The following is a 26,814-nucleotide window of genomic DNA, read 5'->3' on the forward strand; positions in this document are numbered from 1 at the left end:
AAGTAGAAATAAGACTATTATAGAACATGGTAGGAACCCAAGGTTTTATAGATAAACTTACAGATATATAAAACACATTAACACTTTTAGCATTTCAATTAAAATTTTTAAAAAAGCATAAGACCTTAGATCCCATTTAGTCTGCCTTCTTGTTTTAAACACCCTTGGAATATAGGTTAATTTTCTATTTTGAACTTGGTAGCTGTCTCCTTTGAAAGAGATTGTTGTTTAGAAACTATTCTTTTCTACTTTCCAAAAAAATAAGTACTTGTAATATTATTCAGCAATAAAAAGAAATGAGCTATAAAGCTCTGAGCAGACATGAGAAAAAGTCTGAAAAGGACTAGCCATCAGAGAGACCAAATTAAAACCACAATGAGATACCACTTCACGTCAGTCAGAATGGCCATCATTAACAAATCAACAAACAACAAGTGCTGGCGAGGTTGTGGAGAGAAGGGAGCTCTAATACATTATTAGTGGGAATGCAGACTGGTGCAGCCTCTGTGGGAAAGTTTGGAATTTCCTCTAAAACCTAAATATAGAATTGCCTTTTGATCTGGCAATTCCACTGCTGGAATTATACCCTAAGAATTCTGAAACATCAATTCAAAAGAACCCTGATGTTCATCAATCCTGAAACACCAATCCAAAAGAACCCCTATGCACCCCAATGTTCATAGCAGCACAATTTACAATAGCCAAGTACTGGAAACAACCTAAGTGCCCATCAGTAAATGAGTGGTTCAAAAAACTGTGGTACATTTACACAATGGAATTCTATGCAGCAGAGAGAAAGGAGCTCCTACCCTTTGCAACAGCATAAATGGAACTAGAGAGCATTATGCTAAGTGAAAAAAGCCAGGTGGTGAAAGACAAATACCATATGATCTCACCTATAAGTGGAACCTAATCAATAAAACAAATAAGCAAGCAAAATATAAACAGAGACATTGAAATAAAGAACAAACAGATAGTAACCAGAGAGGAGGGGGAGGAGGATAATGGGGGAATGAAGGGGAAGAGTAATCAACAATCATAGGTAAAGGACCCACGGACAAAGACAAAGGAGGGTAGGATTGAGGATTGGAGGTGGGGTGGGTGGGGTGGGGGAGATTGGTGGGGGGAAAATGGAGATAGATAATTGTACTTGAAAAACAATAAAAAGAAAAGAAAATTTACTTAATATTGTTGTACTATTTATATAAAATAAAAAATTAAAAAGTCTTTGTAAACTCTAAAAGTGATTCAAAGTTGTTATAACTAGAGATTATCTGCAATGCCCAAGTTTTCTACTCACAATCTAGCTTTTGAAGTGAAGCTCAATACATGAGATTTAGCAATGTACAAACCTAGGTTTAGGTCTAAATAATGTTTCTTCATGCCACTGTGTCCATAAAAGCCACTCTATTGTTAATTTGATTGAACTAAAATTGAAATAACTACATTCAAGGAATGCTATTAAGTGCTGAGGGCTCATGAAGATGAACAGTTGCTGAGAGGTGTTAGAGTTTGGTCCAGTGAGAGTTCCCAGCGATCCCCTTGGGTATTTAGTTAAAGACGTCAACATGATACATTCTTGGATTAAGTAAAAAATTAAAAGAGCCCAAACCAAATTAACATAAAAGGACCACCAGTTAATTTAATTATCCAGCAGAACAAAACTCAACACCCTTTATAAAATGATAAAACCCATACACCTTACAATGTATCTTTATCAATATTCACTATGTAATAAACAATAGCTAGAAGTGCAAAGCAGAAAATTTTGGCCTACAGTGAAGACAAATAGAAGTTAATAGAAATAGACCCACAAAATAATCCAGAATTAGAAACAGCAGACAGGACTTTAAAATAGCTACTATAAATACGTTTAAGTATTTAAAGGAAAATACAATTGAAGTGAACAGATAGAGGAATGCAAACAATAAAAAAAGAACCAAATTGAAATACTAGAACAGAAAAGTATATTATTTGAAGTAGCTATTTACTGAAAGGGTTTAAAAGCCAAGATAAATACAAAGAGGACTATACTGGAACATAATCTGCTAAAAAACCAAACATACAAATGAAACACAAATATACGGGAAGAAATAAAGAGCACTAGTTATTGAAAAGTATAATGGTAAATACGAAAGATTATCTTTCTGCTTCTCTTAATGTGTTTAAAAGACAATTAGCTAAAATAACGGCATTACATTGTGGAATTTATTACAAATGTAGAAATAAAATATATAGCAACAATGTTAAAATAAATGGAAGGTAAATGAAATCACTCTTTTGCAAAGTTCTTACATTTTCTATAAAATTGTACAATATTGACTCTATTTAAACTGTGAGAAATTAAGAATGCATGTAATAGTCCCTAGAGCAATAAACAAAATAATTCAAAAGGTAAAACTAAAAGTCAAAAGTGGTATTAAGATGGTATGTTAAAAATATTTAACCCGACTAAGTCAGAAAAGGAAGAAGAAAAACACAGTAGATAGGACAACTAGAAATACTCAATCCTATGAATAATCATATTAAAGGTAAATGGAGTAAAGTCTATTAAAAATGGAGTAAATACATATTGGATAAACAAATCAGAAAATATCTATATGCCTAAATTAACTATATGTCTGGACAACTACATACTGAAAGTGATAGTTAAAATATTTTATAGAATATTTAATTTTACAGTAACAGAATATAAATATTTTATTTCAACTTTTTTTTGCCTTTTTTAATATTTACTGTTCAATTACAGTCAACATACGATGTTATATTAGTTTCAGGTGTACAATATAGCGATTAGACATTTATATACCCTATGAAGTGACCAACCCGCTAGGCCTAGTGCCCATCTAATGCTATACAAAGTCATTACAACATTATTGACTATGTTCCCTACGCTGAACTTCACACTCCTGTGAAGGAATATAACTAGCACTTTATACATCTAATCCTTTTCCCCTTCTTCACCCATCCCTCCAATCCCCCTCCCTTCTGGTGACCACCAATTTGTGCTATTTATATGAATTTGTTTGTTTGTTTCACCAATTCCTATCACCTCCATCAGTGCTATTACCCCAGCCCATCCACATCAGAGATCTCTCATCCTTCCCTCTCATCACCCCGTTAGCATCATTCTCACATCAAGATGGTCGTGTCATCCTTAGGCTATTTTCTATGCCTCCAGTGCTTTCTTCCCATCCTCCTTCAGGGCTGGTACTATACCTTTTTTATTTTTTATATTATTATTTTATTTTAATTTTTTTATTGTTTATGCTATTATAGTGGTCCCAATTTCCCCCCTTTGTCCCCCGCCCCCAAGCCCCTACTGCCCACAGTCATTCCCCACACCATTATTCATGTCCCTGGGTTATATATCCAGTCCCAACATCCCTCTTCCCCTCTTACAGCTATCAGTCTGTTCCTTGTTTTTGTGCCTCTATTTTGCTCGTTAATTTGTTCCTTAGATTCCAGTCATAAGTGCAATCATATGGTATTGGTCTCTCTCTGACTGGCTTATTTCACTTAGTACAATGCTCTCCAATTCCATCCATGCTGTTGCAAAAGGTAAGAATTTCTTCTTTCTTCTTCACTGCTGCATAGTATTCCATTTTGTAAATGTACCACAGTTTTTTTATCCACTTATCTACTGATGGGCACTTAGGCTGCTTTCAAAGCTTGGCTATGGGTACTATATCTTTATCTGTAATTTTATGGCTGTGTTTTCCATATAATTCTGTTTAGATATGTTGAATGAATGAACTTACTTATCCTAAGGTCTCATAGAAAGTGACCAAAATTTCTTGACAACTATTTCACCTACTTCAGCTGCTTCACAGCTCAAAAACACTAACTCAAAGTTGGTGAGTCTTACTGAAAAATATTATTAAATGTTTCCCCCAAATATGTCTATCATTGTTTTGCTTTTTTATTCTAAATATGGTATTTTTCATAAGCTTGCATTTATTGGGGTTTAGACTTACTGACACTTATTAATCTATATAATATGTTTTGGATGATTTGTCCTTCTTATGCTCCTTTTCACATTCTTAGTTGCATTCCTGCTTTAAGCCTCATAAAGATCACAAAAAATTCTTGTTTCCAGTAGGAAAAGTGGAAAATGAGCCATTTAAAAATATGCCCAGATCATTCTGTTCTATGAAACAAGGCCTGCCCTTGCAGACAACTAACTATTTTACCAGAGCCTAAGTGGCCTGGGGAAGGGAAACACTCAACTCTATCCCCTCCCAGGCTTCTATGTAGGGGAGAAAAGTACCCATTTCCACCCCCTCTAGCCTTCCTGTCTCACCTAAGAGGGGCAGGCACTAAGAAGTATTTGTGAAGGTCATAGCCCAGGGGCACAGGCCTGATAGGAGACTGAGATCTAATCACAGGAGTACAGAACACTTTCCCTTCCCTACGGTTTACCTATGTATCAGCAGGTCTCCTGTATAATAACGGTAACACGACTGAAAGAGCTGCATGTCTAAGACCTTACTGAAGAAGGAATCTCTCGGGAAACCCAAAGATAACAGGGGGATGAAAAGAAAGATACCAGAGGAAATTTTAGTCTCTGACTAATCTTCAAATTACATTTGTCATGTTGCCACTCAAGTGACTCAGCTTTTCAATCTAGGCCCTATAAACATCTTAAGCACATATCCAAAACTTTACTTAACTATCTTTCCTAGTACCATGCCCGCTAACCCATTCCCTAAATTGCTCCCGCTCCCTACCTTAAGGTATAGAAATACTTTCCCACACCTAACATTCCATTGGATTCCAAAACCTATTGATTCTACAGAGTAATTCTGAGAGGGAAGGTGAATTCCCTCCTGAAAAATTAAGGAACTAATGCACAAGCCAGTCAAGTAATTTGCTGGAACTGGAGGTAATACCATATGTAATTAAGATAACCCAAGTTCCAAGTGTCAGCCACAGTTATAGGGTACCACTGGATTGTCTTTATGTATGCATGCATGCTTTGGGTCAGTACAAAAAATGATAAACCAATAATAAGATTAATTATCAATTATAAACTTACATACATATATACTTATTACACACACATTCCTACTAGGAAATCATTAAGTATTTGTTGACTATATGAATGGATATATTTTAAAAACACAATCTCGGTTATGTAGTCTAAAGGGAAAAGGATAGTACAATATGTTACTGGCTCCTACTTTAATTCACTCAGCCTTTCAAACCCATAATATGTGCAGGCCATTACTGGCACATTTTGCTAAGCATCTATCATCTCTGCTGCTTAATGCCTACAATGAAGTGAGAAATAAATAGAAAATACAATAAGCATTACTGATATATGGATGCTTAAACAGTTTTCTATTCTTAACATAATGGTCTTCATCATTTAGCAGCTGAGCAGGTAGATACTCTGGTGCCAGGCAGCTGGCTGATAATGGTACCCAGCACACTTCGGAAACCAGCACAATGCAGCAGCTTGGAAGATTCAGCTCTAGGTCAGTAGCAGCCATCATTTTCTCTTTTTCCTTTTTACTCAATGGTGAATCAGAAGCCAAATAGGAGTCTGATTTTTTAGAACATTTTGATCAAGTTGAATAAGCATTTTTCATACAACTGACAAATGTATTGAAAGTTTAAACTGGTTTGAAGTTTTAGAAGTAATTATAAGTAATTTCTTATCATAAAAGAAAATTTTAGTTATTTGTTTTGTTATGTAATATTAAATAACTAGCCTATGAGCACACTGGCTTATTATTCCTCTTCTTTTCCTCTAGTCTAGTGTATAAGTTTGTTTTTTCTTAATTTTTTTGTTTTCATTCAACACACATGCTGAACATTAGAGACATGTAGTGAGAAGCTATTTTTCATTCTGTTTAAGATAACCACAATTTGAGATAGGTAGCACATAAGATTATTTTCATTTTTGTGTAAACATACAGAGGAAGAAATGGGCTAGTTAGAGGAAGAAGAAATGGGAGAAAGAAGAAATGGGGCCCATGAGTATTATATCGTATTAAAATATGAATCACATATGAACATTATATGCTAAATGTCGCTTTTAAGCATGATACATTATGGTTCTTACACTTTTATCTGCACTATCCATCAGCAGTATATGTAGGAAGATTTTACACATATTTTTTGATTTTAAAGATTTTTGAGGTTGATTACTTTAACATACTTCAAAAATAAAAAATAAATTTATATCTTGTGTGTTGCAAACCCCAGGCACATATAAACACTCAATAAATATAAAACAAACAAAAAATTCCATCATTGGTGTTATGAAACAAAATATGTTTAATAACTGATCTATAATAACTATATAATTTTTGAACTACTCAAACCAACTCAGAAAGCAGAAAACCTTGTCAATCAAAGCAAACAGCCTTCCTATAGAGAACAGCCTTTCTATTAATTTCTTGAAGCATTGGGACCAGTTTTAAAATAATCTTTCAACTTTCCAAGTAAGTAGAAAATTCTGATCAATCTTGGCCTTATTTTTCATTGTAGTTCCCAATACACAAGAAATTTTTCTTTTAACTTTATAAGCTACGTTCCTACTGCCAGATTAATAGTATACTGCAGGATCAACAACTCTATCAGTGTTACGAGAATTCTTCCCGCTCCTTAGAGTCATTTCACAACTTGAGTCTTTAACAGTCATTCTAGTGTGCTTTCCATGAACATTTATCTGAAGCTCACAAGTCATGTATTACAAAATCTGTTTTCAAAATTTCCCCTTTTCCTTAAAATAATGCAGTATTGCCACCCATCTCCCACCCATGCTCCAAACAAGGCTGATACAACCTAATGAGATTTTGAAAATACATTTTCAGTTTTTATTTTACTGACTATGCAACCACGTTAATAAATCACTCTTTCATCTATCCTTAACCAATTATAAACTATTTAGTATTTACTATTCCATCTAAATCTTAATGTGTAATTTTATGGCTGTGGGGGGAAGTGGAGCACCACAGATAAAATCTCCATGTTTATTCCATAATGACTGTCCTTCTGCAATTCCATGAAGATACGCTTACAGACAGACATGCATTAACACCATATAGGTACAAGCAGGAAATGTGAATGATTCTCAGTGGGTTCTCAGCTTCAGAAAAAAATGGTATCAAATCTCGTGGGGCTGAAAATACAAAACCTTCATTGAACAACTGTATACTCCTGCTGCTCTCCCCCCTTTTTTTTAAAATTTAACCAAATAAGCTCTCCAATCTGTAGGGGCCTAAAGGCAGAAAAAAGGATTTATGAATACCCACTGGAGGCACTTATGTTAAGGATCCTTTGCTTTGTTCAGGATAGAGCTCCTTGAAAGGAGCAGACAGAGACCTGAATGCTCAACAAATATCAATACAACATTTGAACTTTGGTTCCTGATGTAATTTTCAGTGATACTTTTCATTCTTTCAAAAAAAATTGAAAAGAAAAATAATCTGTACAAGTTAATTTTTAAATACCTCTACATGACCCTTCATTTTTTGTCTCCTCCTTTATTTTTAAAAATATTTCATTGGGTATGCTATTACAGTTGTCTTGATATTTTTCCCCTTTGGCTTCCCTCCATCCAGCACCCACCATTCTGTCAGGCAATCCCCCACCACTGTTCATGTCCATGGGTCATGCGTATAAGTTCTTTGGCTACTCCATTTCCTATACTGTACTTTACATCCCCATGGCTATTCTGTAACTACCTATTTGTACTCCTTAATCGCCTCACCTCTTACTCATTTCCTTACACCCCCCTTCCATATGGCAATCATCAATATCCTCTCTGTATACAAGATTCTGTCTCTGTTCTTGTTTGCTTAGTTTCAATTGTTAATAGATTTATATTTTTTGCCATTTTATTGTTCACGGTTTTGATCTTCTTCTTCTTAAATAAGTCCCTTTAACATGTCATGTAATGGTTTGGTCATAATGATGAACTAACTCCTTTAGTTATTTCTTCTCTGGGAAGCTCTTTATCTGCTTTTCAATTCTAAATGATATCTTTGCTGAGGAGAGCAATCTTGGCTGTAGGCCCTTGCTTCTCATGACTGCATTTTTCCTGTCAATCCCCTGCAGCCTGCAAAGTTTTCAGAAATCAGCTGACAGTCTTATGGGAACTCCTTTGTAGGCAACTCTCTGCTTTTCTCTTGCTTCTTTTAAGATTTTCTCCTTATTTTTAACCCTTGGCCTTTTAATTATGATGTGTCTTGGAGTGGGTCTCTTTGCATCCATCTTGTTTGGAACTTTATGTGCTTTCTGGACTTGCATGTATATTTCCTTCACTATATCAGGGAACTTTTCTTTCATCATTTTTTCAAATAGATTTGCAATTTTTTGCTCTTTCTGGCACCCCTACAATGTGAATGTTGGACCTCTTGACATTGTCCCAGAGGCTGCTTATACTACCCTCATTTCTTTGGATTCTTTTTTCTTATTCTTGTCCTGATTGGTTGTTTCATGCTTCCTTACATTCCAAATCATTGATCTGATTCTCAGCTTCAGACCCTCTACTATTGTTTGCCTGTAAATTGTTCTTTATTTTAATTAGTGTATACTTCATTTCTGACTGGATCTTTCTTATGCTGTTAAGGTCCTCACTAAATTCCTTGGTCACCTTTTTTTTTAACCAGTGTTTTGAACTCTGCATCTGATAGATTGCTTACCTCCATTTCATTTAGCTCTTTTTCTGGAGTTTTAATCTGTTCTTTCATTTGGGCCATGTTTCTTTGTCTCTTCATTTGGCAGCCTCCCTGTGTTTGTTTCTATGTATTATGTAGAGCTGCTATGACTCCCTGTCTTGGTAGTGTGGCCTAATATAGTAGGTGTCCCGTAGGGTCCAGTGGCACAGCCTCTCCTATCACCCAGGCTGGGTACTGGCAGTGTGCTCTTTGTGGGGGCTGTATATACCCTGTTCTTGTGGTTCTGACTTGGTTGCTGTTGGAAGATCAGAGGGAAGGGTTTACCCAGGCTATTCAGCTGCAAGGATTGGCTGTGACCATTGTCCACCGATGTCTGCCCTCCATGGAGGATCAGCTATGCATGGACAGGGTGTGGTGCTCCGATGTTGTCTGTAGCTGTCCACTGGGTGCAGTGGCCCTGGGGTTTCCCACATGGTGCAGGCCAAGTTCAGCCCCCATCTGTGTTTTCCCAGGGTCACCCTGCCTGAGCTATAAAGCATCTGAGATGGCTGCTACTTGTGCTGGGCTTGGAGATACCCTGGCCAAGCTAAGCTGTGAATCTATGCTGGCTACTGCTAGTGCTGGGTGGGGGGCAGGACTCCTCGCTCCTGAAATGTCCCTCCCGAATTTTTATCCACCACATGTGGGTGAGCGACCAGCCTGTTCAGCATCTGCGCCCTCCTACTAGTCTGGACTGATGTGTTTTCTTTAATGCGGTAGTTGTCAGACTTTCATTCAGCTTTAAAGCTTCATCTCTCAACAATTTCCAATTCCATTTTGGGGATAAACAGGAAAATAATGAGACAGTTTTAAAGAGTTTGCATATTTTAGTACTTTGCTTTATTCCTAATTTTCATACCTTGATTCATTTTGTTTTCAGTTCCACATTTGCATGTTATTTGATAAAAATGGCCTGATTTTTTATAGATTTTTAGGCAACCTGGTACATAACTGTGTTACTCAAAAAATGTATTGCTTTCATGAAATATTCCACGCTATGCTAAATTTGGAGAAAGGCTGCATTACAAAAGTGCTTTAAATCAGAACAGATAAGTACCTTTTCCTAATTACTTACAGCACTAATTCAACATTTCTGAGGAACCAGTGAAGTGCTACATAATAGTGAGAGGCTATCAGTATTTTTCATGTATGTTAAAGATCAATCCTATTGTAAAGCATATGGGTTACACTGAAATAAAATTTTCTAAAATTTTTATTTAAACCATTTCCTTTCCATTAAGCTTCTGTATTAAACATCACACAACAAAGACTTTTTCAGCCAAATGCTAATTTCCTCCTGCAACCAGGATATTGAAGTTTTCATATGTCCCTTTTGTATATTCAGTATTTTCTTCTAAAATAGTTTATATATACATTTCTTTATTTTAATGTTAAAATAACTATTTTAATCTCTGATAATAAATCAAGTGTTCTTCCATACAGATTTCTCAATTTCTTTCTGTAGGTTCCCTAAGAAAACATTTTCCCTGCTTTTAAATATTCTTATCTTTGAAGATGCTCAGAAATAAAAAACCATGCCTTCTAAGAATTTATCTCAACTATATAATGTCATAAATATTTTAAATTAATTTTCAACTATACAAAGGATATGTACCAACAAAACAAAAAAAAAAGCATTTAAACATCTCAGAGATTACCTACTCATCTCGAAAAGTGCTTGAATGTAGCCTCAAAAAAAATATATCACCCACATGGACAATATAGCAGAATATTGGAGAGAGCAGGCTGAAGGCTGACAGACCTCACCCTGTAACTGGGCTTAAAGGGTGGTAACCTTGGAAACGGTTTTAACACCAGTGGCCAACATCCAAGACTGGATGGTGCAGCGAAAAACTCAGTATTTCTTCCAAAACACCCTGCCACTATTTTTAGATTGACAAATACCAAATGTACTGCTCTCACAGTTATTTCCCCTAGTATTAAAATGACACACATACCGATACATGTCAAGAACTTTCAGCAAAATTTTCTAGCACCACTTGTACTTCCTTGGAATGTAACATCACACTATATCATCTACAAGGGAAAGAACTTGGGAACAATTTTTGGCAAAAATAATAATTCCTGTCTGTGTGTTCTTTCTTCAAGAATTAAAGGGTTAGTATAAAGTGAAGAAAAGGAGGAAGAAAGGAGGAATTTATAAAGATTGAGTGTTACACATTTTTATATATTTGAAATATTAAATACTACATGTACTTTAAAAATAGTTATGCATAGCTGGTACCAGGTTTCGTGTCAAGTGCATTATATATGTTATCTTTAGTGCTAACTATAACATCAAAGCAGACATTATCATCTCCATCTTACTGAAACTTTCATACTGTATAGGATTCTCTTTCCAGTGCGACTAAAAACTTGACCGAGTTCACACTGCTACTCTGGGCAAGAGCTGGAATGAATGAATATTTACCTTACTCTTCATACCACTCTTAGCAGTGGAGCCACACCGCACCTTTCCCAGTTAACACAGGCAGTGATTGGTGGAACTAGGACTCCTATCTGTCTTGACTCCAAAGTAATGCTCTCTAGCCACTGATCTATGCTGTATCTGAGCAATGAAAAGACAGATTCTTTTAGTCATAATACACTCTTAATATTGAAGGCTTACATGACATTTTAGGTAATTCCTCACTTGCTTTGACTAACAAGGAAATATATATGACTGATATCTATTTCTTTTTAAAAATATTTATTTATTTTTAGAGAGAGGGAAGGGGTGGAGAGGGAAGGGAGAAAAAGAGAGAGAAAAACATCAATGTGTGGTTGCCTCTTGCATGCCCCAGCTGGAGACCTGGCCCACAACCCAGGTATGCGCCCTGACAGGGAATTGAACCGGCAACCCGTTGGTTCGCAGGCTGGCACTCAATCCACTGAGCCACATCCGCCAGGGCTGATATCTATTTCTTTCAAGAATTTATAGAAAAAGCCAAATAAGCTGACTGCTGTGTTTAAACTACCAAGAGGGAAACATATTATGATAGAATGAAAAAAAGAGGAAAACATAATATAAGGATAATAACATTAATAATAACTTGTAGTACTTGCTCTTTGCCAGGCACTGCTTTAAGTTATGTAATATGTTGATGTATTTAATAAAACAACCCTATGAGGTAGGTACAATTACCATTCTCATATAATTGGAGTCAAGGAAATAGATACAAAGAGGTTTAAGCCACATCCCTAAGGTCACATCACTGTTCACGGTACAGCCAGTATCTGAAACCCAGATGATGTGGGTCTACCATGCACGCTCTTAGGCACGAGGCTATTGGGACTCTCTTTGTAGAAAGAAACAACTAAAATGGACAATTTTTTTAAGTCTGTTTTGCTCACAAGGTTACCAACAGGATGGTGTTTCCCTCATTCAATTCTCAACAGATACTTCGAAGAGTGGGTTTATTAATCTGCTTCAGCAAAGAATTCAGTTAAATTTGTTCTGATTGCTTGTTTATGCTTTTAAACTCAGTTAAATGGGGATTTTAGTAAGGTACAACATAGTGACTTCAAACCAATGATTAATTCTAATCTATTTTTATCTATAAAGACTGTCCCAAGCATTAAAGTAAAATACAGAGTTAGCCTATCAATTATTTTTGTTTTTGATAAACTTAAAAAACCAGCATGTTTCTTTCAAATTACATTGCTAGCTTACATCACTGAACACTGTGCTTAAAAAGGTGCATTCAGGGTGTCTCTGTGTGTGCCAATCTGAATTCACTTTTTAGGGTTTCCCATGACCACCTCCCTGTTCCTCTGAGCATCAAGCATTGTAAGGGGACTCAGCATGATTTCAAAAAAACATCTCTTTAGATGTATGTAGGAAAGACATACTAAATAAGTGTAATTTGACTAAAAATAAAATAAAACTTAAGAACAAAGCTTGCATTTAAACCCTTTCCGTTTTTTTTAAGGTCACATTTTTCTTACACACTTTTCCCTTTCCCGATGGGAATCGAATGTAGGGACGAGCCAGATTGATGGCACCGAGCTTCACGGCAGTGCGCACCTGTACAGGGCATCCTGTTGTCAGAGTTCATGGAGCTGACCTGCTCAATGAGCCGGTCCTATATTCTTACTTTCTGATCTGAGAAATAATGATTCTATTTTAATGAACGAGCAGTTGCCACTAATCTGTCAATACCATATGAAAGCAGATCCCTTCACCAGTGTTTAACTGGAGCATTTATGGACAAAATTGAAAAAGCATTACATTTTCTTGTCTTGAAAATGTACAGTCAGCATTCCTAGTATATATATATTTTGAGAACTGACCATAAGAATTCGTTTAATCCTAATAAATCATACTCTGTTTACTCCAGCAAGTTGGAAATGACAGGAAAACATCGGCAGGGTAGAGACGGTATTCCTAGTTTGGAGAACTTGCTTCTCAGTTACTGTTCAACATCACAAAGAGGAAAAAAATAAAGGAAGAAAAAGATAGATGATTTCATTTTCATAAAGACTTTCCCAGAAAGAAATAATATAAGAACTGAACTATTATTTGTTTATGTAAGAAATAATTTACTTTAATTAAAATTTGATGTTAGAAAGCTGATGGTGATACTTTTAATTTTGGGGGAAGAGAGAAGAAGTTTTAAACAAATTAATAAATTTAAGCATTTTTGTCATTTTCCCAAAAAGTATGATACTTGACAGAAAAATGGTAGAATACTAGGTACAGATAATCCACTAAAATGAAAAATCAGGGTAGGCAGCAGGTTTATTATTATTCATCTTTAGAGTGCTAAGAAATATATAATCTTAATGTACCTTTTGTTCTTTCAGTTTTAGGCGAATTTGTCTCTTGGGTGATTTTAAGTGTTTATTATCAGCAGTCACTTGTGCCTGCCTAAAAATATAGACCAGTGATACACTCAGGAGGACTGGAGTCAATGAAATGCTGTTTGAAGAAAGTAGAATTCTTCTACTGGAAAAACCTTTTGGTTTAGTTTTTTCCTCCTTAGACTGTTACATTGTAGGTAACCATGTTACTTTCATATTTTCAGCCAGAATCTCAAAGCTTAGACCTCAGTTGCATTCTGTATTTCTATACTTACGCACTCAGCTCCTAGATTTGCAAACTCCTTACTTGTGAACAATACACAGCCGAACTCACTACCCTGCACTGCACGATGCGGATTTTCTCTGGAGAGTGGCTTGCCCTCCCAAGAAGACAGTACTTCCTTTCCTAAATCTGTCACATTGTTAGCAAAAAGCTATGAATCGGAGAAAGCAAGTCAATATAAATCCTTAAACACCTTCCCATATGGCCTTTTATTTACTCTACCAGCTGAAGATAAACAGGCCTGTCCTAAGCAGAAAGGCCAATATGGCACTGCCCTCCATCCTTGTACCCCTTTGATGGCATTATCGACATGAAAGTAAACCACAGTGAACTAGAATGACCCAGTAGTGTATTTACAACGCTGGACCAGCAGAAGAGGCAATATTCAAGGGAGAGAATCCAGCGAGGGATAATGGGGCTCAAGCAGAATAGATGCTGAGGGCTCAAATGATTATTTGTGCAAATTGGTACAAGAATGTCTCATCTTACAATTAAATTTCATTTAGTGATTCCATCTATTTATATCTGTACCTGGTAAATCAGAGAAGAGAAGTATGCACTCATTAAAGCCATTAGCCAAAAGCCGGTCCCGCAGCTGCTGAAGAATTGCTACTCCAATACAGAACGGGAAAGAGGAATTCCCAAGTAGCAAGGTATCCCAGAGGTGAAAAATTTTGTGCAGCGGAAATACATCTGTAGAATGAAAAAATATAAGTTAACTAATTACAAGAAAAAACTAACAAAAATTAAAACAGTAACAAGCTACTTGACTAGACATATGACCATTAACTAACAGTCAAAACTATTATTTAAGACCATGTACTACCAAACTGTTGCTATAAAATGTTTATTTGGCTTTGTGAATTTATTGCTTCCTGAGAAATCTTTAAAAAATTGATAATCAGATTGGTCAAACAGATGACATTTTCTAACCTTCATTATGAAGGTTGCTGTAGTTGTTCCATACAATATATTTCTTCCTAAAATTTTCCAGTTATATTTATTCACCCAGGAGAACTTTAGTATTGTTGCATTTCTATTATGCACTCTAAGTACTTGCTTTATTAAGTTCACATAAAAAATCCAATTAGCAATTTTTTATTTTTTGCACTTTTTTCATTTAACAATAGTGTATATATCTTTCCAGGCCAATGCATACAGATTTACTTCAAATATTGTATTTCACTTAGCATGTATGTATATTTAAGCAGGATGAAGACTGTATTAATATTTGTAATTGGTTAAAGTATTACACATTCACATAATCTGTTTAATTTCTAGAGGAATTCTAGTTTACAAAATAACAAAAGTATTAGTTATTAGAGAATCTCTAAAAATTAAGCCTGATGGTTGTGAAAGTTGCCCTCCAAAACTTTATGTAAATACGATAGGTAATGTTAATTTCTTTTTCAATAGAGGGCTGAAATTTTATGACTGTTACAACATGTAAAAGAGGTTTCATCCAATACAATATTCTTTTTTATATTCAGCAGTCAGAACAATTGATACTCTTTTCTACCCAACTCTATTAGATTAGAACTGCATCCAGATGCTTATGTAATTAAATCTGCTGATACTATTATAAATATACTATGTAAGAACAGCTGAACTTTTGCCAACACAATAACAAAAGAAGAGGAAAAATGATACTTACGAGTAAACATGGTGAGAAACCAAGGGATGGCATAGAGCTATGAGTAGAAAAAGGGGTCGTAGGGACAGAGAAATAAAGAGGACATAAAAGACATAATTAGAAAGATTGCCAATAAACTGAATGGCAAAGAAAGTTTTGTTTTGATCTACTCTATTAATTAAAATAAAACAGAATGTATTTAATTATAATTATCATCACATACATGCTAATGAATGATGTTCTCTAGTGCAAAGGCTGCACATGACCCTTAGGCCAAGGATTGTTCAACAGAACGTCTTCACTTCGTCAGACGATACGATTCAAGACCATGCCTAATCCAAACAGAACGCTGGTGTGCTAATTTCAAGGGTGTACTTTCCAGGTTGTACAAAAATACTTCGGTGATTAAGTGGTCCTCATTAGTGTTGAGTTACCCTTACTGATTTTGAGACTCAATGAGATATCTAATAAATGTCCAAAATATCTCATAAAAAGATGTTATAAAGCAAATGCTTTCTGTTAAGACTTTTTAAGTTAATAGGAAGCTTCATAATAAACTGAAAGTAATAAGGTCTAGAAATGATATAATGTGATGCTTTAGCTAGGTGGCAAGTTTATTTTCCTAAGTTTACTGTCTAAAAATTAAAAAAAAGGTCTCCGGTTCAATTCTGGAGATGGACTGAAAGGTAGCTTGTTCAGTTCCTGGTCAGAGCACATGCCTCGGTTGAGGGCCCGGTCCCCAGGTGGGGGTGTGAAAGAGGCAAGCAATCTATGTTTCTCTCACACATGTTTCTCTCTCTACTTCCTTTCCCCTCTCTCTGAAAAAATAAATAAAATCTTAAAAAAATAAAATAAATATTCACTTTCAATTAATTTGGTGAGATTATGAAAGTGAGAAATCATTCTTAATTTCTTAAATTAGAGAACAGTCTTCTTTGTCAAAACCATGTATCAAAAATCAATAATAATGTATAAAAATCTGAAAAAGCTCTAATTTTACCTTCTGTGTCCATACAGGCTTTTATTAAGGAAAGATTTCTGTACAACCTATCAGGTGTAAGTATATAATTCTCCCACCAGCTCCACATTATGAATTTATGACTACAGCTGCATATACCTTTGTATCGCACACAACTGAACATTTATGCTACCAAAAGGCCAGTTGAGAACCATAGTACAATTACATACTACACTGAAATAAGTATTCTATGTGAAATAAAGCTCATTGCTCTCCACAAGATCATCGTTTATACATGCTGACATATAGTCCTTTCAAGTGACTTTACAATGGGAGAACTGAGGCATACAAAGATTCAGTGTAAAGGGAATGGACTATAGAAAACAATAAAATATAATAAAATCCAAACTCTTCAGCCTAATTAAGGATAAAGTCAGAAATTAGTTCCATCACTAATAGTCAACTTATATTTCCTTTAAGGACTTGACATCAATTATATTCCCTGCGACCCTTTTGATCAAAGCCAACTGTTTGTCATTCTGAGTTACTTCAGTAACTAACTCACGTTTTCACATCCTGAAGAGGGCATGCATGTGAGGAAACTACCCAAAGCAGGGAAAGGACCACTTAAACAATCAGAGGGAAAACTTGCGAGGCTCACCCAAAGCCAGGAATGGCTCATTTTACCACCAGCCAGGATAAAAAATAAAACAAAACAACAAAACCCTGTAATGAACAAGATACCAGGGTATAGTTTTAGCAATGGGGCAAAATTATGCCCCCACATTTTGCTGACCTGGTCTCCTGTAATAAACCTTATAAACAAGCCATTAAAGAATCATATTGTTTGAATGTTACTTAAATGTATCCCAAAATAAAGCTCAATAACATTTATAAGAATGTAAAATATCCAATACCCAACAAGGCAAAATCCATAATGACTAGATTCCAATAAAAAAATACCAGTGATGCAAAGCAGAAGAAAAAAAAAGAGATCCATGATGAGGGCCCAAATCATTCAATCCAAATGTACACAGAACTGACATATATACAGTCTGTCCAGAAGGTATTCATCCACTTACTATGAGAAGTAGAGACATTTATTGAAGATACAAGATACAATAAACGTTGTACACAGGACAATGACGCCTCAGTCTCCTTCAAAGTAGGCACCTTGGGACCTCACATAGTTTTTCCAATCATCATCAGCTGCCTGGTTGTATTTTCCTGAATCTCACTGATGATCTGAAACCTCTTCCCTTTCAAAGGTGATTTTAGTTTTGGGAAAAGCCAGAAGTCACAGGGCACCAAATCTGTGTTGTAGGGGGGCTGATCACCTGGGTGATTTGATGTTTTTGCCAAGAAACTCTGCACAAGATGAGAGGCATGAGTGGGCACATTGTCATGATGAAGCTGCCAATCACTAGTTGCCCACAGCTGCGGCCTTCCGAATCATCTGATTAGTTTCCATGGAGGAATGTTTAAGCTTAACGCAAATTTTGATGCGGATCCGTTGCTGTAGTCACTCAGTCACTTTGAATGCAATGGCCACACAGCACATAAGCTTAAAGGTGTCTACTACCCCACTGATTAGTACAGTGAAGTCGTCTTTGTTCACGTATGTGCATTCCAGTCCACTCCTCTGGGCTGCCAGGTTACATGGATGTCACACAAACCATCCACATTATATTAACGTTATAGTAACAATGGCTGTACTTTTGCTGGACAGACCTCATATATACTTAACAATATTTAAAAATAGCCCTGAATGGCATCGTTCAGTTAGTTGGGTGTTGTCACACAATGCAAAGGGTCACTGGTTCGATTCCCAGTCAGGGCACATGTCTGGGTTATGTGTTTGGTCTCTGGACAGGGTGTGTGAGAGAGGCAACCAATTAGTTTCTCTCTCACATTGATGTTTCTCTCCCTCACTTCTCCCTCCCTTCCCCTGTAAATAAGTAAGTAAGTAAGTAAATAAATAAATAAATAAAATCTTAAAAAATAATAAAATATAATTGACTCTAAAGCAAAAACAATTTCTCATGGGGCTTACATTACAACCTTTGTTGAAATAAAATGTAGAACAACAATACAAACACCAGGATGTGGAAATAAAGATATTCTGGGGTAAAGTATTTACACTATCTGTGAAGTAGTATAATAGTGCTTGAAAGCAGACTGTTGTTATTAGCTGAAGAAGTGTAGTACAGACTAGAATTTCTTAACCTCAGCCCTATTCACATTTTGGGTTGGATAATTCTTTCTGGGCAGGAGGGGGGGTCATTATATTTTGCATTTTAAGATTTTTGCAGCAACCCAGCCTCTATCCACTAGATGCCAGGAGCACTTGCCCAGTTTTGTCAAAAATATCTCCAGACATTACCAAAAATCCCTGTGGAGGCAAACCTGCCCGTGTCTGAGGACCACTGTAAGTCCTAAAGAAACCAGTAAGAAAAGACAACAAAGAGTTACAGCTAATATTACAACAAAAGATAAAATGGGGTCACAGAAAAAATATCCAATTAACTGAAAGAAGGCAGATAAAAAGAAAAATGAGGACAAACAAGTGATGGTACAAATAAAATAAAAACAACCAAATGGTGGATTTAAAGACAACCACATCAATAATCATGCGGTTCTGTGACGGTTAATTTTATGTGTCAATCTGACTGACCCATGGGGACCCCAGGCATTTAATTAAATATTATTCTGGGTGTGTCTGTGAGGGTGTTTCTGGTTAAAATCAACATGGGAGGCAGTGGGCTGAGTAAAGCAGCCTGACCTCTCTAATGTGAGTGGGCCTCATGCAGTCTGGTGGTCTGTACGGAACAGCAGTCAGGGTTGGGGAGAGGTCCTGCTCTCCGCCTGAATGACAGGACACAGCAGTGAAGAAAGCATGATTCTAGCCTGTAAGGCGCTTGCACTGCATTAAGAGCAGGAGATGGTCATTCAACACTCTCTCAATCCACTCCACGGGCTCCACCTCACCACGAAAACTACTCTATTTTGTACATCAAAGATTTCCATTTGCTACATCTCATGGCCAATTCTCATTCTCAATCTTTAACAATCAGCAGTTTGCCAGTCGACTACTCTCACCTTTTCAAAATGCTTCCCCCGAGTCTGCTCCCAGACATCACGTACATTGAGCTTTCTTCTTCCCTTTCTGACTACTCCTTCTCCATCTCCTTTGTTGGTTCCCCTTCACTCCCTGACGTAAACCCTGGTACACCCCATGTTCTGTGCTTGGGCTTTTTCTCCAAATGGTCACACACAGTGTGAGAACTCTGGTATTGATAACTCCACCCCAATCGCTACCCTGAATTCCAAACTCACGTGTCCAAAGGCCTACTTGACACCTCTCCTGTATGTCTAACAGAACGCAACGCCCCCGACTGAGCTCCAGAGACTTCTCTAAAGTGTGCCTTGAAGTACAGACTCCTAAGTCTCAGTTAAGAGCAACTCTATTCTTTGAACTGCTCAGGCAAAGAAACGCTGAAACCATTCTAGACAACCTTTTCCTCCTACATGTACATCTGTCACCAGGAGCCTGGTGGGCTCTACCTCAAACTATATCCAGAATATGAAAACTTCTTACCACCCCAACTCCCAATTTCCTGATTCAAGCCACCATTATCTCTTGCTTGCTTATTTTACAGCAACCCATGAGCAGTCTTCTCCATCTTATCCTTGCCTTCTTAGCGTTTCTCTTAACATAGCCTGAATGAGTTCGTTAAAATGTTGAGATCAGAATATACTACACCTCTTCTTCTCAATGGCATCCAGTGCCTTCTGCCACTGACAATAAAAGCAAAAGTCCTAACTCTGCCTATAAGACTCCATGTAATCTGGCCCTCCAGGTACCCCTGACCTCACCTCCTTGTTCACCAGGCTCCAGTCATGCAGCCTCCTGGCTGCTCCTTCCACACCCCTGGCACGCTCCACCTCAGGGCTGTAGCACTTGCTGTTGCTGCTGCTTGGACTGCTCCTCCCCTCAGTTCCTTAAGGCATTCATTCAAAACTCACCTTTTCTGTGAGACCTTCCTAGGCTACCTTATTTAAAATTCAAACCCTCTTCACCTGAGCACTTATCCATGTCACTGGTTTTTGTTTTTCCTCTTTAGAATTACCAGTACATATCACATAGTATATTTATCTTCTTTATTGTCTGCCCCCCAGTAGATGGTAAGTTCAGCAAGGGTACGGATTTTGTTTGTTTTTTCACTGATATACCCGGGGTCTAGGGAAATGTCTGACTTATAATTGGCACTCAAATATTTGTTGAAAGAATGAATGAAATATATAATGAAGATAACCAAAAGGGATAGATTAAAAGATACAAATTACCTTGAAATTACACATTTCAATAAAAATCAAATAATGAGAAAACTAATTAATCTCCCTTGGTTAATACATTTAAAAATCCTTTATATTAAATAGTCGAAAGTATTTTTAAAAAACTTTAAGTTTTAAATTATATACTTATGCTTTGACAATAATTATGAAAATTATTAAAATAAGTGAAATTAAGCATATTTAATGATATTTGAAAAGTAAGAGCTCCCGATGAATTAATTTCTTTAATATAATATGTAACAACTGCTGGATGCTCACCCACGGCAGCGGCCTCTTACCACTAAATTGAAGTAGGACAAAGACATAGGTAACATATTCTGAGAGAATGTGACACCTGTCACTTATTCTTTCCATATTTCTCCCATTTTAATATTTAAAAATCTTAATTGATATTTTCATCTTAAATAATTCCTTAAAATATATTTCTTAATGTATATATTCATAATACAGTCTGATATCCCCCAAAATAGCAAAATAAGATAATATTGACTACGAGGCAGATTGGAGTTTTAATTTTTTTAAAAAAACAATTGAATAATGAAATTTTTTATTACAAATACAGAAATATATAAAATTAATCTTACCACTTTAGAGACATTATTAGCTATGTTCTGATTTAATCCAATGAAAAGAAGTCATACATGCACTATTCTCTAGATTATGAAATTGCGTACGCTTGATTTGGCAGAGTGCCAGGCTGCTAAAAGAGTCAGCTAAGTAAACACTGCCCCCTAGCAATATCAAGAAAGAATAAGGATATTTAGCATTTCAGGGTGTCTTTTCTGTATGGGTTGGTAATGTCAAAATCTTTAATATCAATAGAAAAAACAAAGGCTGAGGGCTCATTAATTTGATTTGGAGGAGCAGAAAATTGTGGCTTAAAAACTTGTAAATGTATAAAAATGAAAAAGATTTAAAGAGAAAATATTTCTTATAATATAAACTCTAGGTGAATCTTGTGTCAAATGGATTTTTATTCACAAACATATTGCATGCTCTCACTATATATACCATTATAAAGTTATTACAAAAGGGGGAGGTCCTGCCAGTTGATGGTCTTAATCAACATTCTTATGAGCATACTGTGTTTTCTGTTTACTTCATCAGAAGTATTTTTTATATTTAAATTACTATAAGTCCAATATTGACCTAGTTTGATGCCTTGCAATAATTCTTGCATTAGAGAAATGTACATCTAATCATTCAAGGAAAGGATGCCTAAAAACTGGCAAGTTTTCAAAACTGTAGAGATCATCACATATTTTCTTGAAACTTGGAAGCTGTGGAAATTGCAATCTTGTATTTACATGTCTCGTTGAACGTTTAGGATGGTTGTGAAGAATAGCTAATGGATCTAAAACACCTGGCAGAGTATGTGGCATATACCAGACATCAGTACAGAAATTACAATGATCATTGTTAATAACAGTCCAGAAGCTTCTGTAATTGGAAAGTGTTTTAACACCCTCAAGTTCTGAGATAGCCTCATGTAGCCATCTCACAAAATATATACAAGTTTTGTTAGAAGAAGGAAGGTAGGAGTGGAAGGTAATAAAAAAGAGAGCGAGAGAACCCTAAGCACTGGGAGTTGTAGATGCTATTTTACAGGCTGGGGTAAACTCATTTAACGCCAGGCATAGCCTAGGAAGGCTAAATTATTTACGGTCCTGCTGGCTCTCAGAATCAACATTCCCCAGTTCCATTTCAGCCACGCTAAATTCACAAAATTTCAAATATTCTTACATAAAATATTTTTCTTTTACTTTACAAATTCTTTAAGATCCTTTACTCTCTGTATATCTTATTTATTATTGTTCTCTTAGCTACATATTTAATTATTCTCAACTACGAAAACTAAAATAATTAAAAAACAGAAGCATGATAGAATTGCATAGCAGGATGGTACAATATTAAAATAAGTCATCACTATTATACCACCTTTCATTTTTCTTATTGTGTCATCCAAAGTATTATACTCTTTCAAAAAGATATAAAATATATGAAGACAACATCTTCATATGTCTGTTTTTCTCTTTTGAAGTTTTTAATAAACACAGTTGAAAAGTCAGAATTTTTCATTTTCTACCAGCAAAGAGAAGAAAATCGACAGAGGATGCTGCACAATTATTAGACCAATCAAAAGGTTAGTAGTAGGGGAGAGCAATGGGGAAAAAGGCGGGACAACTACAACAGAACAATAATTTAAAAAAAAAAGATTGGTAGTAGTATTCTAAACTCTAATAAAGTTGTAATGTTGGTTATATAATTGAAATTTCAAAGTTCCAGTGCTCAAATGATGATATCTTAGATGAATTTCCTCAAACACAAGAATCAGAGTAGACAATAAGGCAGGCACTCGATGGGAAAGAACTCTGCACATATTTGCAAGATAAACCTGAACCATCCTATTTTGCTAAAAGGATGTGTGATAATAATTTTGAAATGATATTTCTGCAACAAAATCTGATACAATTTAAGCAGACAAGTGCAAAGGTTGGTGTGTTTACAAAGTCATTAGAAGGAAACAGATGATTAAAAAGAAAAATCATTAGGTTTATCATTCTAGTTTGTTTTCAAACTGTAAAAATGCAAAACTTCATACTTATAGGACAAAAAAGATGGCTGCTTTCCAACAAAGTTATGAGCCCTGTAAGAGTTTTGTTTTAATAACTGTTTTGACCATATAAGTACAAGAAGAACCAGGAATAAACCAGAAGCTATTAGAGATATACGTGAAGTCTGGAGCAGTCATTCATGGTAAGACGGGTATGCTCCAGGTTTACGCATGCCAGGTGAGCAGTAAGTTCAAAGGATATTACACATTTCAAAATATACACTTGTATATATACTTTCAAAACAGGAACATGTGGAATGAAATTTTAGGTTTGCTATATTGAAATTCTTATTAAAATTTTTTACAATATGGTTATTGATTTTAGAGAAAGAGGAAAGGAGAAGGGGAGGGGGAGAGAGAGAGAGACAGACAGACAGACATTGATTGATTGCTTCATATACACCCTGACCTGGGACTGAACCTGTAACCTATGGTCATACTGGACCACGCTCCAACAAACTGAACTACATCAGCCAGGGAATTACTAAAATTTTTAATAAAGTTATTTTTATTATGCCTTTGTTCTACTTCTGCAAATTATTAAAAAAATAACTAAATGTATAAACATAATTTAAAAGGTCCATCTAACCAGATGATAAATGGTTAATTTCCTTTCCTTGTATATCAAAGGTTATATTAGTTACATCTTTTGCAAGTAATTATTTCCTTAACATTAAGTAAAAAATAAGTCAACTGTATAAACACATCATTCTCTTTTATTTTTACTTGACTTACAATATTGAACAAAAAAACTATGAAGTAGAAATTAATAATAAAATCACTTGGACAATTTAATGCTTCTGAAATCCACACTACCATTTTTGGAAAGGAGTAATCACACTTCCAGAGTACCTTTGAATTATCTCATTGAGTACAATAAAAATTTTTCAAAAATTTCAAACAACATTAATTTTAATTTACTTTGCAATTAAGACTATCAAATATAGACAAGTACCTTTTGTAGATCTTTTTGGATGTACTTTTTGGATGAGATCAGTGGTGATATTAATGAATGTGATTTTTTGATATTATGCATGTTTTATAGTTGTTTCAGAGTTGAAAGATCTACATAAAAGTCAGTGAACCAGTATTTCTCCAAATGACTGGTGCATGGCATTACAGAAGTACGCGTGGGTAAAAGAGCATCGCAAGTGCAAGCCACATTGATGCATTTGAATGTGACAGAGTATGAAAATTTCATTGATATGACTTTAGATTGGCCATTGCAAATCAGCTTGAAGAAACTCCCACCGTCTGAAAAGGCCTGAAGTGACAACATGCCTGTGGAAGGCCAGATTCTCTTCATACAACTCACCAAAACAATGTATCATAACAGATTGAATTCAGAAGCAGCTCTCTTCTATTAAGTAGAGATAATCTAAGAGATAATCCAGCTCTCTTCTATTAAGTAGAGGTGGCAAAACTATAAAACAATATCATTTTTCATTTTTTTTGTTCTGGAAAACAATTATTTTTCAGGAAAAAAGTTATTTTGGTTAATATGCAATGGTTTTCTTATTGTTACTTTTAAATAAATTAATATATAAATCTTTACATGCCTCAGTAAATATGAATAGATATAACCTACACAAACAAAAACTCCTCAGAATCCTAGATAATTTTAAAATTAAAATATAAAGGAGTCCTAAGATCAAAATGTTTTTGAGAACCATTGCATAATGCTATATACTTCCTTTCATTTGTCTCTCAGTTACTATAATAATACATTAGATAGGAAACAGAATGGGAAGAATGAAGCAAAGATTTACTTAATCAAGAAAATTGTTGGATATTTAACTTACATGTACGTGTTCTTAGAAAAGAGGTACCAAAATATTACCTTATCATTTTTATGGAATAGGTCTTTGGTTTCTAAGATATGGGCCCTTTCTGAAAGGCAGTTAAGCTCTATTGTAAGAAAGAGAACTCAACAAGTCATATATATTCAAGGACCTCAACAGTCCAAAGTCAGTGGAATGGGGTTAGGGCTAACATAAGAGACACTGTGGCGGCATCTGGACAAAAGGACACATCCTGGTGCCCTTCAGATGAACTAGGACAGACCAGTGAGGACTACTGTTACAAAAGATTCTAAAAAGCATACTTTCCCAATTTATCCTGTAACCACATCTTGATAAAATCTAAAAAGCTCATTGGTAATAGTCTAAAATGTAAAATTTCTTTATATAACAATAACATGAAGGCCAGGAATGAATGAAAAAATGAATAAACAAAACAAATGCTAAATACATATTTCTGAGCAATCCTTTCACATTTTCTGTTAGTACAAACTCAGCGGAATATAATTTTGAAAATCACAGTGATCAGCTTTTAAGTAGTACAGGCATCCATTAAGATGGCAGCTGAATTAAAATGATTTTGCCAGCCTCCTTGCTTATCCTGAACTTATTTGCTCTATCTGTAGCAGTGACAGTAGGTTCAAAAAGCACAGAGTATAGCGAGATAGAGCCCTTATCATTTTTCTTAAGAGCCACCCGACAGCTTTTCAGAATCTACATGTTGAATGCCAGTCGTTGCATTTCAGGACAACAGGTTGGTTTTTTTTTTTTTTTAAAGTAAAGAAGCCTATGTTCCTGTTCTCACCTCACAGGCCTGGTTTATTTTCAGAGGCAGAAACGAACACCAAGACAAAAATGGTACAAATCACCCTGGCCTCACTTTTGCACATGGATCACATAACTAGCATGACACACATAATCTAAGCATCATATCAGTGCACAGTAGCCCTAACAATTCAGGCTTCGGCGGTGTTCAGCATGCGGAGTTCTGTGAAATGGAAAGAAGCCAGAACTCTCAGTCTTTCCTGCAATGGGAGTCGGCGTTTCAACGGTGGGAGACTAATGAAGGCTTACTTTGATAGGGTTATTGAGCAAGAAACTCAGTTTGGGATCTTATGACCCAAGTGTCCAGCCTTCCCCTTGATAAATTATCACTTGTATTGTTAGAGGCAGAGAGAGTTCCCTGAACAATTATTTTAAATGTAAACCAATGAAGACAATAATTCAAGGAGAGGGGGCAGGAAAGAAACACTGAACACATAAAAACTAATGAAATGCAACTAAAAGTAAGTGATTATAGAGTAAAAAAATATTAGAGAAATTCACCATTTCATCACACCCCTCACATACTATTAATTGACAATAATCTCTATATTAAAAATATCAAGTCTATCTTCAAAATTAAATTTAAAAATAGTTTCAACATTTTCTTATTGTCCACAGACAAGAAAGAGGTCAACAAAAACACAATAAAACAAGCAAAATCAGGATAAAAGATTTCAAAATACAACTTTCTTATTAACAATTTAACTTTCTTTGTTAAATATCTTTCATTTGCCCATTCTCTGTGACCAGAGACTAGGTGTAGAAAAGGGAATTTTCTCCAAGTTAAGATACACTTTTCGTCCCTTCACTTACCTGTGTTTATTTCAGAATTCTCAAAAGTGATGGAACCACGCCCTACCGGGTGTGCGGA

General features: G+C 35.6%; 1 protein-coding gene across 5 annotated transcripts in view; it reads right to left on the reverse strand.

Annotated features, from left to right (window-relative positions):
* Positions 1–26,814, reverse strand: part of TBCK (TBC1 domain containing kinase) — a 196,666-nt gene that overhangs the window by 73,250 nt on the left and 96,602 nt on the right. For all 5 annotated transcript variants that reach the window (XM_024574746.3, XM_024574745.3, XM_053922135.1 and 2 more), the window contains 2 exons: positions 15,413–15,449; positions 14,290–14,451 (listed from right to left, as the gene is read on the reverse strand). In XM_024574746.3, coding sequence (XP_024430514.2) covers positions 14,290–14,451; positions 15,413–15,449 — 199 coding nt within the window. The remainder of the gene's footprint in view (positions 1–14,289; positions 14,452–15,412; positions 15,450–26,814) is intronic.

This window comes from Desmodus rotundus, chromosome 4 (assembly GCF_022682495.2).
Source record: "Desmodus rotundus isolate HL8 chromosome 4, HLdesRot8A.1, whole genome shotgun sequence".
NCBI lineage: Eukaryota > Metazoa > Chordata > Mammalia > Chiroptera > Phyllostomidae > Desmodus > Desmodus rotundus.